The 14,204-nt window shown below is 35.0% G+C and overlaps 2 protein-coding genes across 2 annotated transcripts; one reads left to right on the top strand and one right to left on the bottom strand.

The window, feature by feature from the left end:
* Positions 1-6,063: 6,063 nt before the first annotated feature.
* On the bottom strand, positions 6,064-8,445 carry LOC118049609 (sugar transport protein 10-like). The gene is given in 5 exon segments (XM_035059649.2): positions 6,064-6,625; positions 6,712-7,140; positions 7,142-7,342; positions 7,429-7,751; positions 7,863-8,445. Coding segments are annotated over 5 exon segments (1,536 nt in total). The 5' UTR covers positions 7,996-8,445; the 3' UTR covers positions 6,064-6,175.
* A 2,208-nt stretch (positions 8,446-10,653) lies between these two features.
* LOC118049610 (sugar transport protein 10-like) lies at positions 10,654-13,078 on the top strand. The gene is made up of 4 exons (XM_035059651.2): positions 10,654-11,279; positions 11,391-11,713; positions 11,801-12,430; positions 12,517-13,078. Exons 1-4 carry the CDS (start codon positions 11,147-11,149, stop codon positions 12,964-12,966), a joined length of 1,536 nt encoding a protein of 511 aa, XP_034915542.1. The 5' UTR covers positions 10,654-11,146; the 3' UTR covers positions 12,967-13,078.
* The last annotated feature ends 1,126 nt before the right edge of the window (positions 13,079-14,204 follow it).

A 14,204-nucleotide genomic window follows, 5' to 3' on the forward strand; every position in this document is an offset into this window, starting at 1 on the left:
TAGTTGAAGATGATCCTCACAGAGACGACACAGAACTTGTGTTTGATGTAGAAGAAGAGCGAAATGTGGGATTGCCAGAAGAAAAAACTGTACTCCCATTCAAAGCGAAAGGAGTTGATGCAAGTGAACTAAATTGCATCGGCATGGTCTGGGTGGCAGCTCCCAGACAAGTTCCAGCTACAAAAACATGAGCACTTCCAGCACTAAAAGGATTGAAACCCTGATATTGATTAGTAGAAGCTGGAGTTGAGCTCCCATCATTGAAGCTAATAAAAGGACCACTTCCTGTGGCTGTAAATGCAGAAGATGAAGCATTCAGAACATTGTTTCCTGAGGCCAAATTCTTCACAACATTATTCAAATACGTGATGCCCTTTGTTGCCTTTTCAGTAGCCCTAGCAGCCTTGTAGGGGTAGTGATCTATTTTGATCTATCATACCACGAAGAAGATCTTTTAATGTACTTTGGGAGTTCATTGTTAAAGCCAGCAATGGCTGGTAGGATTTAGCAACTATAGAAGAAGAAGAAGAAGAAGACGAGAGAGGGAGAGAGTGAGAGAGAGATTAACGGGATTCAATCATTGTTTTCTCGTTCCCTTTCTCTCTGCAATTATGTTACATATAGCAGCAGTACAAAGGAAATTCCTATAAAACAGGAGTTCCTGACACTAAGCTGCGTTTGTAACTGCGTTTTGGTAAATTTCAAAATTTTTTTTTTTTTTTTTTACTAAAATTGAGTTACGGTTGTACTTTTTGGATCGTTTTGATGTGCTGATGTCAAAAATGATTTTTAAAATATAAAAAAACATCATTTACATGTATTTTGGCACGAAAAGCTATTTGAAAAGCAACCGCTACCACACTGTCAAACACGCTCTAAGCCACACATGAACTCTAAAAGATAAAGAAAAACAAAACGTAAATATAAGCAAAACCCTGCGTGGTGAAAATTTAAATGTGCAATGGTCATCTCCTCTCTTTCAGTTTGAAATCAATCCCAAAGATCATTCTACTCAAAACAATCATACCGCAAAACCACTCGCTCCAAAGTACAAAGAACAAAACTAAATGTAATACAAAGATTTTGCCAAAGGATATGTGATGTAGTGCAAGAGACTTCGTGAGAAATTAATTTTAATACCATGCTTGCATTAATTAGAAATTTTAATATCGTTGGAGAAAATTCTTAATTCAATGGGGATACTTTACAAGAATTGTGAGATTCATGAGCAAGATCTTACTCGTATATAGACCTTAATTTATTAGATAGACCAAATTCATACGCTAGATACTCAAATTATTATAAGGTTCTCATGAAATACATCTATCTCATTGCGAGTATAATATATAACATGAAACAAGTTGAGGCAATAATTTCTTTATGAATGGAAACAAATTCCTGAGATCTTGGCGATGTAACCTTGAACCCTAGGGTTAGCAGTACTGAGCGCAAGAGACGCAAGACCAGAAGCATAACTCCATTGCAACAGAGCTTCATCCACAGCTCCATAATCCCTAAGTTTATTAGTTATCCAAAGAAGTTCCTGTGCCAATTTCTCTGCCACCACATCGTCCGCCTCTTCAAAACCAGCACTCCACGGCCTCTGCTTCTCCAACTGCCACCTACAATTTCCGACAGTTTGTATAACATCACTCAAACAACTACTCGTGCCCTTAAACTAAGATGCAATGTAGGACCCTAATGGAAGTGACCTAATGACACGTGAAGTCCAATTGTTGATGAAGAATCATCTGAGCCTTGAGGGTTCTGCACAGATTGGTATAGAAAGCTTAGTGTACGTGCAAATGCGGAAGAAAGAGCCATCCGATTGACTTCTGCAAGTTCCATATGGCCATCTCCGAAGTTTCCATCCATGATCTTGACAGCCATGGCAATTGCAAATTGCTATTTTCTTGACGTAGCTGGTATCTCATTCATCAATGTAAGTACCTGCCCCATTTAAAAATCTAACAGCAAATAACAATGTTGTGCATATAATTGAAATGTTATGACAAATGTACATGATCTTCAATATTTTGTATGAATCATGTCCAAAGATACGTGACACTAACTTTTTAGGGATGCAACTCAGTCCATATCCTTTTTTATTTTCTAGATATTTCAGGATTTTATATCGAACTCGACAAAAGTTGACAGGACATGAACTTAAAACATGCCGCGGAATATTATTATCTTTTTAGTTCGGTGCCCCCTCCTCCTTATTAATTTACATATTTTCCTGTACAAGGGACGGACAGAACGTGTTTGAAGGCCGTTTTGGAGAAATGAGAGGTGGGAATTTTGAGCCTAAAGATTGTTTATTTTACGAGAGTTGGTGTCTCGTTGTGTTGCGTGGCAATAGTTCTAATAGGAAAGGTTGCATGCAAACCACTTTGCAATTATGTGTAAAACGCAAAATATCTTAAGACACCCATCATTCGATGGCAGTCATTGCATGTGAGCACTCTTGGATTCTTATTACCTATAATATAATTTAAATGCTATGGTGTTTCTACCTTGTACTGTTTTTGATGTTAATCCTTTTATATTTTATATTTTTTAATTTAATTATCAATTTTTTTAAATGATTTAATCTTAATTAAAAAACAATTAATTTTAAATTCTTATAAAAAAATATGATTGAAAGAGAAAGGGTCGATATGAATTCAAATGTATGCCACGAACTAAATAAACAGTCTCAAATTTATCTCTTGCAATAAAATAATCATGAGTGCATGAATTCAATTTGAAATAATAAATAAATAAAAAACTCATTGATGAGATACGAGACTTACAAGAAAACAACAAATGAGGAACAAAATATCAATTAATTATTTTATCCGAATGGCCTTAATAATATAAAAAACCAGATTAGAGCATTAAACTTTAATTAGTAAGGGAGGATGCCAGTGAAAAGAGGGGGAAATTATGGAACATAAAAGGTGGAACCATGGCTAATATATTTTTTTTTTATTATTAATATAGATATCCGGGATAACTTGTGTGTATCTCGAACTAGTTTTATGGGCATGAAGTTAATGACCATGTAAGTTTTCAATGACCATTATATTATCAATCATAGAATTTGAACCTGAAATTATAAGAAAAACAAATCCTTTAATCCCAAGATTTTACTAGTAGATCATCTACTAAATGGTTTCATTGACAATATTTTTCTCCCACAAAAAGAGGAGATTCAAAGAATTAGATTACCTTATACGAATTTCACTCTTTTTTCTTTCCTTTTTTTCGTGATTTGAAAAAGAATATAAATCTGGTCCTCGTTTTTATCAAAACCTCTTGCTGTTTAAATGAATATTTAGCGGATGAAATCAACAGTCCCAAAAAGGGGTCATAAAAAAAAGAGAGTAGTTTAGGGCGTTAATTAAGCTTAATTAATTATATCGACAATAGACGTGCTTATAGAGTAAGAATAAACCAAAAGTACCAATTCTTGCAAATATGGCATATATGGAGATATACTGTAAGGTATATATTTACCTACGTAAAACTAGATAATTATATATTAATAAATCCCAGTTGTTCATAAAAAGCAACTGATAATTACCATAAATTATTATATAAAAAAATCAAGTCCATTGAAGGACCATGTTGTTGATGATGATTGAAGTGCCAAAGGAAATGATGATCCAATGGAGGAAAAGCTATTAAGAAGATAATGAGGTGACAAATTCATGGGAAAAGGGAAATGATCCGTTAAAACCCTAAGTACCCAAACAGTGACCCAAGAAATACATTACCATGAACCTCAAATGATCACTTGGTCTCCACTTCTCTGAGTGCTCTACTTTTAACTTTGATGCCACAGAAACAAGTGTTTTTTCCAGCCACGTTTGCTGTCGACATGAAGAGTTCAAGAGATCGCTTATGGCTTTGGGTTGTAGTTATACACTTATATTTATATTGAACAAGCTTAAGATCACTCGCCATGGTTCACGATCACAATTTTGCATACCAACGAAGGATTTTTTTTTATTGGTATTTAGATACTGATTTTGTCAGAAGAGCATTTAATTACCAATGACATCATAGACAATACCTATTTGTTAAAAATCTTATTGTAAATAATTTCTATTCAATTGGTTATTCCGTCATTAATATAATTACAAATAAATTTAATTTTTTTAAAACTGCCAAACAAAAAATATTTATTAGCATCATTTCATTGGTACTTCCATCAATGACTTAATTCATATTGCTAACAAAATTAACATGATGATGATGTACATATAATCAATGGTATTTTCTATAATTTTTTTTCAAACCCTCCTTCTTCGAGAGATTTAATTCATTACTGATTCCTTCTACAATAGTAGTGGCATTTCATGTATTTTTTAACTCTATGAAACTTTTCAATGGATTTAGTCCGTCAATAATTATATTAGTAATTTACTTAATAGTTTTGAAAATATTTATATAAACAAAGCAAAAAAAAAAAACTAAAATAAAAAACCAAATATTTATTACAAGTTTAAAAATTATCAGTTTGAATACAATTCATTTAGAGGACAGAAGCTGAAGGAGACGGAGGAGTTGAATCTACACTAGGACTGGATGGGCAAGAAGGTGGACATGTACCACCGAAGTTTGATAGATAACAACTCCATATACAATCGTCTAAGTTTGGTCATCTTAGCATTAAATCCTTCTTTCTTAGTAATAAACCAAGTGGTCTAAGCTTGAACTTGAACTTGAACTTGAACTTGTTCTTGTATAATTGTCAATAAAGTTAGAGATTAGGAGACTAAACCCGATTGAGAGGAACCAATAGTTTATACATTACAATTCATCCACATATCCTCAACTTTAATGTTTGAGATACCATAAATTTAATTTTTATTAGGTGCACTGGACAATCTAACCTCTAACCACAAGTCTAAATCGAGTTTTAAATGGGTTGAAGGATCGTCCCCGTATCTCTCATGCAATCGAGTGGTAAATGTTTCTTGAAAAAAAAAAAACCAATCAACTAATTTTAAAAAAAATAATAAGAAAAATATTGTTGAAATCCAACTATCCATGGACTTCTAAGCTTAGCTATCCACGAGCTGCTGCACCCTTTTTTAATAGTCATTATTTTTCATATGAGTTTCTACAAAAAGCTTCATCAATGTTGGTTTTCATCGAAGAACCATAACCTACAAAAGAAAACTATTGTTAGCTAAATATTTTTCATATCAAACAACAATTTTAAAAAGTTGGATGTAATAAAAAAGAATTTTATCATCTTCTTTGCATGTGAAATAAACAAAATGGATCTATTGATGTTCTTTTGTTATAATATAAATATTACTGTATATTTAATATTTGTAATTAAGAAAACAATTAAAAGAATTCTTGAATTTATGATGATACAAAAAATCATTGTAGTTCTAAATACAAATTAAACATTATAGATTGCAATGGTGTTCCACCGTGTTTTTTTTTTTTTAACTCTAGTTTTTTTTTTCTTTTTAAGTTCATTCATTTTCATATCGAGTTTATTTGGGATTGGATCATGTGGTTTGCTTTCGGTTAGCTTTGCATCGGATATTCACGATGTCAAGAAAAAATCCAACACCTGGTAGATGCCCAATTTAACAAAACAAGATTCAATTTTATTGATTAATTTAAAGTGATTAAAACTCTAGTGATTTGATTGAAAACTTACAAAAATACTAAATCAGGGAATATTTGAACAAAAGGGGCAAATTATAAAATATATATTTTGCTGTCCAGCTCACAGCGTAGCACAAGTCAACAATCTAGCATAGCTTAAAACCCAACAAACCTTATAAAAACATGAAAGAAATTGCAATCTAAAACAATTACATATTGTAATAGGAAAAAAGTTATGATGAACACCATGAGGGTATTTCCTTGTGGAAGCAAAACAAGAGAAATTATAAGTATACATGGTTTGAAATTTGACATTTTAACTTATAAGAGGTGTAAGTTTGGATGTAATTAGAATAGAGCATGGAATTTATGAATCATATGGACCAGTACTGAGGGGAGTTGGTCTGGATGTTTTCTGTTGTTTGGATTTTGAACAAAGTGAAATTGAAAAAACAAAAGAGAAGATACTCAAAAGCTTATGGACAACATGTAATTACAAAGCATATGTACATAGCCACAAGTGTCCAAAACAAATGTTGTCATCCTGATGGTGATTTCATGCAGTATGTGTATCGACTCCAATGACAGCATCATGAGGGATGTACTTGCTCCAGAACCAATGTGCCTTCCATACAGTGTTCATTTCTTCAATCGGGACATTCTTCGTCTCGGGCAAGAAGAAGTAAATGAAGATGGTCATGATAACAACAAAGCCAGCGAAGAACAAGAAGAGACCAAACTTGAAGTGGCAGAGCATGGTTAGGAAGAACTGGCCAATGAAGAAAGTGAAGAACATGTTGACTGACACATTGATGGCTTGCCCTGCTGATCTAATCTCAAGAGGGCAGATCTCACTAGGCACCAACCATCCCAATGGACCCCAAGACCAGGCAAATGCTGCAACATAAGCACAGATCAAGAACAGTACAAAGTTGGCTGTGCTCCCTGACATTTCTCCTACACCATTTGTTCCAAAGTTGATGGCTATCATGACTCCAACAAGTATCTGCAATCAAGTAAGCATATTCAATGGATCAGCGTGGATCCAACGTGAATATAGTAGACAAATTGGTTAAGGTTATCAATAAATACCTGGCAAATAATCATCTGAATGCCTCCTTCAAGGAACAAAATTCTTCTCCCAAACCTATCAGCTGAGTAGATGGAAACTGCTGTACAGACAACGTTAACCATGCCCAAGATAACTGCAGACATAAGCGAAGCATCATCTCCGAAACCCAAGGTCTTAAAGAGAACCGGTGCATAAAACATGATGACATTGATTCCAGTAATCTGCTGGAAGAATGGAATCAATGCGCAAATGACAAGCTGAGGCCTATATCTTGGCTGCAAGATGTTTTTCCATGGATTTTCCACTTTCTTTGCAGCCTCACTTGCGTCCACAAGGTCTTGGAACTCTGCTTCAACATTGTCCGCGCCACGAATCTTTTGCAACATTTTCTTCGCTTTCTCGGGGTAGCCTCTCTCTAGGATGGAATTGGGAGTGTCTGGAAGGAAAAAAAGATCCAACAACAATCATTAAAGCGGGGACAGCCGCAAGAGCCAAAGAAATTCTCCACCCATATCCGTCTTCGATCTTTGATGTCCCGTAGTTAATGAGATTTGCAGCAAGGATACCGATTGTAATGGCCATTTGGAAACCGATGTTAAGTGCTCCTCTAATCTGTGCTGGTGCCATTTCAGACAGATAAATTGGAACAGACTGTATAGAACAGAGAAAATGAATATCAATATTCGACGTTGTAAACATTTCAAGTAGAGAAAGACAACACGGAGAGAAACAGTTACCTGATTGGCAAATCCAACACCAACACCAAGCAACAAACGGCCAATGATAAGCATTGCTACATTTTTTGCAGCACCGTTAACAATGGCACCGGCAAGGAAAACTAACCCTCCACACAACATGGAGATTTTACGGCCGAATAATCTAGTTACCGTAGAGGAAAAGAAGGAAGCCACCAAAGCAGCGAGGTAGAGGGAAGACGTGAACAATTGCAACAAATGGCTATCAAATTTGCAGTACATATTGTCATGACGTTCTTCCTTCTCTTTATTGTACACAGATGGGAAGAATTTCTTGAGAAACGAGTCCATAGAAGTCACACCACCTGCAACGTTGTACAAAATAATCCAATCATTAGTACTTTAAGACACAGACGTGATTCATCAGCAATATTTGCCACTACAACAAGATGGTTAAAAGGTGTTCCATTTATTACCTGAGATACCAATGTCATAACCAAAAATGAGACCGCCCATTGCAGCCACCAAACAGGTGATGATAACGAACGCTGTGACGCCACCTTCATAGTTCCTCCCCCCACTTTGCGCAACGAAACCTCCTCCTGCCATCTCTATGCAATCTGAAATTGTACTTTCTTTCGCCCTCTAGATTGACAAAAGAATGGTTTATCTCAGATGCATTACAAACTATTGGTTACTCAAGCTAGCTTTATAGAGTTTTCATGCCAGCAAAATAGGTGGATAAAATTTGACATTTTTCCGCATCTCATTGTCCTCCATTGATTTCTTGCTTTCCTTGTGCCATGATCTCATGTCATGTTTTTGAGTGATAAGCTTAATTGTAGGATCTTTGTCCAGCTCAAAACTACTAGCAGATTACAAACTAAAAAGATCTCTAACCACTGAAACAATTTCTATATTTGTAATCGTGCTTAATCTCTAGAGATATTGAATAAGTAGCTAGGTTTGGATAGAACTTGAATGGTAATTAGGAGGGGTGTTTATTTTGAGATAAACTTTTTTGAGCACTCCAGCTTGCACAGCCGGTTTCTTAATGGATTTCAGAATGTAAAAAATAGCAATACCAGTAAGTTTCATTACAAATATTTACATCCCTGGATATAACCGAGACGTGGTCTTAATTATCATCGTTCTTATTGTTTCATTCCTTTTCCTTCTCTTTTTTGTATAAAGATCATTAATAAGGTATCATTACCTTTAAGACCACAAACACTATCTCCAAACCAACCAATTTGTTGAGGAATAGACACCAATAAAAATCACAGAAATCAGGTGAAAATGAAGAAAAGGTATCGCAAGCTATTGTTTGGGTCGGTGTTGCACATGCAATAAAAGGTTGAGAACAGAATCTTGGCAAGACATTCAAGAAGTACTCAATGCCAATCACTATCAAATTTAATAGTAGTATCGACATAGATTTCTGATGGTATTTATACTAGTAGTCCATTAGTACACATATTACCAACGGATTCACGGACATAAACAGTCCATCGAAAAAACTCTCGTATGTAATTTATGGACTTTCGGTGAGTCCGCGGTAATAAATATATCAATAGATTTACTGACGGATAAAGCACAAAAAAAAAAAATTACCCGCTTTATTCTGTCAGTATATCTATCGGTAATATAACATATCAGTGACAAAATACCATCTGTAATTTCGGCGGTGCGTTAACAGTAGCAGTGACATTTGCAATAATGTTTTTTTCATCTCTCTAGAATATACCGACGGTCTAGTTTCATCGGTAACCCCATCAATAATAGTGGTATTTGCAGTAATTATTTTCCAATTCTCTAGAATATACTGAAGGAATTGTGCCGTATTTTAAAAATATTTTTTTAAAAAAATTATTGAGAAAAAGTAGAAAAATAATTAAAATAAATAAATTATTATAAAAATCAAATATTTATTAAAAATTTAAACATTTGTACATTCAAATACAATAAATCTAAAATAGAGATGGCGCTGGAGGAGGAGTAGACGACTTTTCACTGGGATAGTAGGGTCAATAAAAGGGAGCACATATACCATCATTTGTGATCTCTTATTCATTAACAATCGATGGAGTTCGACAATCTCAACATTGAGTCGTTCATAATCAACAACAAAATGGGTCATCTGAGCTTGAACTTGCTAGTCTAAAATCACAACAAAATGGTTCATGATGATAGAGTTTGAGGTGATTTTAGACTAGCAAGTTCAAGCTCAGATGACCCATTTTGTTGTTGATTATGAACGACTCAATGTTGAGATTGTCGAACTCCATCGATTGTTAATGAATAAGAGATCACAAATGATGGTATATGTGCTCCCTTTTATTGACCCTACTATCCCAGTGAAAAGTCGTCTACTCCTCCTCCAGCGCCATCTCTATTTTAGATTTATTGTATTTGAATGTACAAATGTTTAAATTTTTAATAAATATTTGATTTTTATAATAATTTATTTATTTTAATTATTTTTCTACTTTTTCTCAATAATTTTTTTAAAAAAATATTTTTAAAATACGGCACAATTCCTTCAGTATATTCTAGAGAATTGGAAAATAATTACTGCAAATACCACTATTATTGATGGGGTTACCGATGAAACTAGACCGTCGGTATATTCTAGAGAGATGAAAAAACATTATTGCAAATGTCACTGCTACTGTTAACGCACCGCCGAAATTACAGATGGTATTTTGTCACTGATATGTTATATTACCGATAGATATACTGACAGAATAAAGCGGGTAATTTTTTTTTTTTGTGCTTTATCCGTCAGTAAATCTATTGATATATTTATTACCGCGGACTCACCGAAAGTCCATAAATTACATACGAGAGTTTTTTCGATGGACTGTTTATGTCCGTGAATCCGTTGGTAATATGTGTACTAATGGACTACTAGTATAAATACCATCAGAAATCTATGTCGATACTACTATTAAATTTGATAGTGATTGGCATTGAGTACTTCTTGAATGTCTTGCCAAGATTCTGTTCTCAACCTTTTATTGCATGTGCAACACCGACCCAAACAATAGCTTGCGATACCTTTTCTTCATTTTCACCTGATTTCTGTGATTTTTATTGGTGTCTATTCCTCAACAAATTGGTTGGTTTGGAGATAGTGTTTGTGGTCTTAAAGGTAATGATACCTTATTAATGATCTTTATACAAAAAAGAGAAGGAAAAGGAATGAAACAATAAGAACGATGATAATTAAGACCACGTCTCGGTTATATCCAGGGATGTAAATATTTGTAATGAAACTTACTGGTATTGCTATTTTTACATTCTGAAATCCATTAAGAAACCGGCTGTGCAAGCTGGAGTGCTCAAAAAAGTTTATCTCAAAATAAACACCCCTCCTAATTACCATTCAAGTTCTATCCAAACCTAGCTACTTATTCAATATCTCTAGAGATTAAGCACGATTACAAATATAGAAATTGTTTCAGTGGTTAGAGATCTTTTTAGTTTGTAATCTGCTAGTAGTTTTGAGCTGGACAAAGATCCTACAATTAAGCTTATCACTCAAAAACATGACATGAGATCATGGCACAAGGAAAGCAAGAAATCAATGGAGGACAATGAGATGCGGAAAAATGTCAAATTTTATCCACCTATTTTGCTGGCATGAAAACTCTATAAAGCTAGCTTGAGTAACCAATAGTTTGTAATGCATCTGAGATAAACCATTCTTTTGTCAATCTAGAGGGCGAAAGAAAGTACAATTTCAGATTGCATAGAGATGGCAGGAGGAGGTTTCGTTGCGCAAAGTGGGGGGAGGAACTATGAAGGTGGCGTCACAGCGTTCGTTATCATCACCTGTTTGGTGGCTGCAATGGGCGGTCTCATTTTTGGTTATGACATTGGTATCTCAGGTAATAAATGGAACACCTTTTAACCATCTTGTTGTAGTGGCAAATATTGCTGATGAATCACGTCTGTGTCTTAAAGTACTAATGATTGGATTATTTTGTACAACGTTGCAGGTGGTGTGACTTCTATGGACTCGTTTCTCAAGAAATTCTTCCCATCTGTGTACAATAAAGAGAAGGAAGAACGTCATGACAATATGTACTGCAAATTTGATAGCCATTTGTTGCAATTGTTCACGTCTTCCCTCTACCTCGCTGCTTTGGTGGCTTCCTTCTTTTCCTCTACGGTAACTAGATTATTCGGCCGTAAAATCTCCATGTTGTGTGGAGGGTTAGTTTTCCTTGCCGGTGCCATTGTTAACGGTGCTGCAAAAAATGTAGCAATGCTTATCATTGGCCGTTTGTTGCTTGGTGTTGGTGTTGGATTTGCCAATCAGGTAACTGTTTTCTCTCCGTGTTGTCTTTCTCTACTTGAAATGTTTACAACGTCGAATATTGATATTCATTTTCTCTGTTCTATACAGTCTGTTCCAATTTATCTGTCTGAAATGGCACCAGCACAGATTAGAGGAGCACTTAACATCGGTTTCCAAATGGCCATTACAATCGGTATCCTTGCTGCAAATCTCATTAACTACGGGACATCAAAGATCGAAGACGGATATGGGTGGAGAATTTCTTTGGCTCTTGCGGCTGTCCCCGCTTTAATGATTGTTGTTGGATCTTTTTTCCTTCCAGACACTCCCAATTCCATCCTAGAGAGAGGCTACCCCGAGAAAGCGAAGAAAATGTTGCAAAAGATTCGTGGCGCGGACAATGTTGAAGCAGAGTTCCAAGACCTTGTGGACGCAAGTGAGGCTGCAAAGAAAGTGGAAAATCCATGGAAAAACATCTTGCAGCCAAGATATAGGCCTCAGCTTGTCATTTGCGCATTGATTCCATTCTTCCAGCAGATTACTGGAATCAATGTCATCATGTTTTATGCACCGGTTCTCTTTAAGACCTTGGGTTTCGGAGATGATGCTTCGCTTATGTCTGCAGTTATCTTGGGCATGGTTAACGTTGTCTGTACAGCAGTTTCCATCTACTCAGCTGATAGGTTTGGGAGAAGAATTTTGTTCCTTGAAGGAGGCATTCAGATGATTATTTGCCAGGTATTTATTGATAACCTTAACCAATTTGTCTACTATATTCACGTTGGATCCACGCTGATCCATTGAATATGCTTACTTGATTGCAGATACTTGTTGGAGTCATGATAGCCATCAACTTTGGAACAAATGGTGTAGGAGAAATGTCAGGGAGCACAGCCAACTTTGTACTGTTCTTGATCTGTGCTTATGTTGCAGCATTTGCCTGGTCTTGGGGTCCATTGGGATGGTTGGTGCCTAGTGAGATCTGCCCTCTTGAGATTAGATCAGCAGGGCAAGCCATCAATGTGTCAGTCAACATGTTCTTCACTTTCTTCATTGGCCAGTTCTTCCTAACCATGCTCTGCCACTTCAAGTTTGGTCTCTTCTTGTTCTTCGCTGGCTTTGTTGTTATCATGACCATCTTCATTTACTTCTTCTTGCCCGAGACGAAGAATGTCCCGATTGAAGAAATGAACACTGTATGGAAGGCACATTGGTTCTGGAGCAAGTACATCCCTCATGATGCTGTCATTGGAGTCGATACACATACTGCATGAAATCACCATCAGGATGACAACATTTGTTTTGGACACTTGTGGCTATGTACATATGCTTTGTAATTACATGTTGTCCATAAGCTTTTGAGTATCTTCTCTTTTGTTTTTTCAATTTCACTTTGTTCAAAATCCAAACAACAGAAAACATCCAGACCAACTCCCCTCAGTACTGGTCCATATGATTCATAAATTCCATGCTCTATTCTAATTACATCCAAACTTACACCTCTTATAAGTTAAAGTGTCAAATTTCAAACCATGTATACTTATAATTTCTCTTGTTTTGCTTCCACAAGGAAATACCCTCATGGTGTTCATCATAACTTTTTTCCTATTACAATATGTAATTGTTTTAGATTGCAATTTCTTTCATGTTTTTTTTTCCAACTTATTTCAAGGTTTGTTGGGTTTTAAACTATACTAGATTTATGACTCGTGCTACGCTGTGAGCTGAACCTCAAAATATTTTTTTAACATTAGCCCCTTTTGTTAAAATCATTCCTTGATTTAGTATTTTTATAAGTTTTTAATCAAGTCATTAAAGTTTTAATCACTTTAAATCAATAAAATTGAATCTTGTTTTGTTTAATTGGACATCTACCAAGTGTTGGATTTTTTCTAGGCATCGCGAGAATCCGATACAAAGCTAACCCAAGCAAACCATAGGATCCAATCCCAAATAAACTCAATATGAAAGTGGTTGAAATTAAAAAGAAAAAGAAGAAGAAGAAGAAAAACACGATGGAACACCATTGCAATCTATAATATTTTGTATTTAGAACTACAATGATTTTTGGTATCATCCTAAATTCAAGAATTCTTTTAGTTGTTTTCTTAATTACAAATATTAAATATACAGTAATATTTATATTATAACAAATAGGCTAATTTGTTCGCTCAACATGAACAATCACTTTAGTACTTGAGTAAGTAAGCAAAATGAGACATGAAAAATATTGCCTTAATTAAAGATCAATATAAGGTCATTGTTACAACATTTAGATATCTCACAATCCATATCAGCCTAAAAAAGCCAGGTATGAGTTCAATTATTTGGTATAAGACATGGTGAACATTAATTCAAATTGGACACTCTAGAAGTAATCAGATTAAGACTTGTAAAGTATTTAGAGAACTATATATGCTCCTTTTTTTTTTTTTTAGATTCTCTACCATAATATGAATGTCATACTAAATGTGCTACAACAAACATAAAAGGAGGTGAGTGAATGGATCTT

Source organism: Populus alba, chromosome 7 (genome assembly GCF_005239225.2).
Source record: "Populus alba chromosome 7, ASM523922v2, whole genome shotgun sequence".
Classification (NCBI taxonomy): Eukaryota; Viridiplantae; Streptophyta; class Magnoliopsida; order Malpighiales; family Salicaceae; genus Populus; species Populus alba.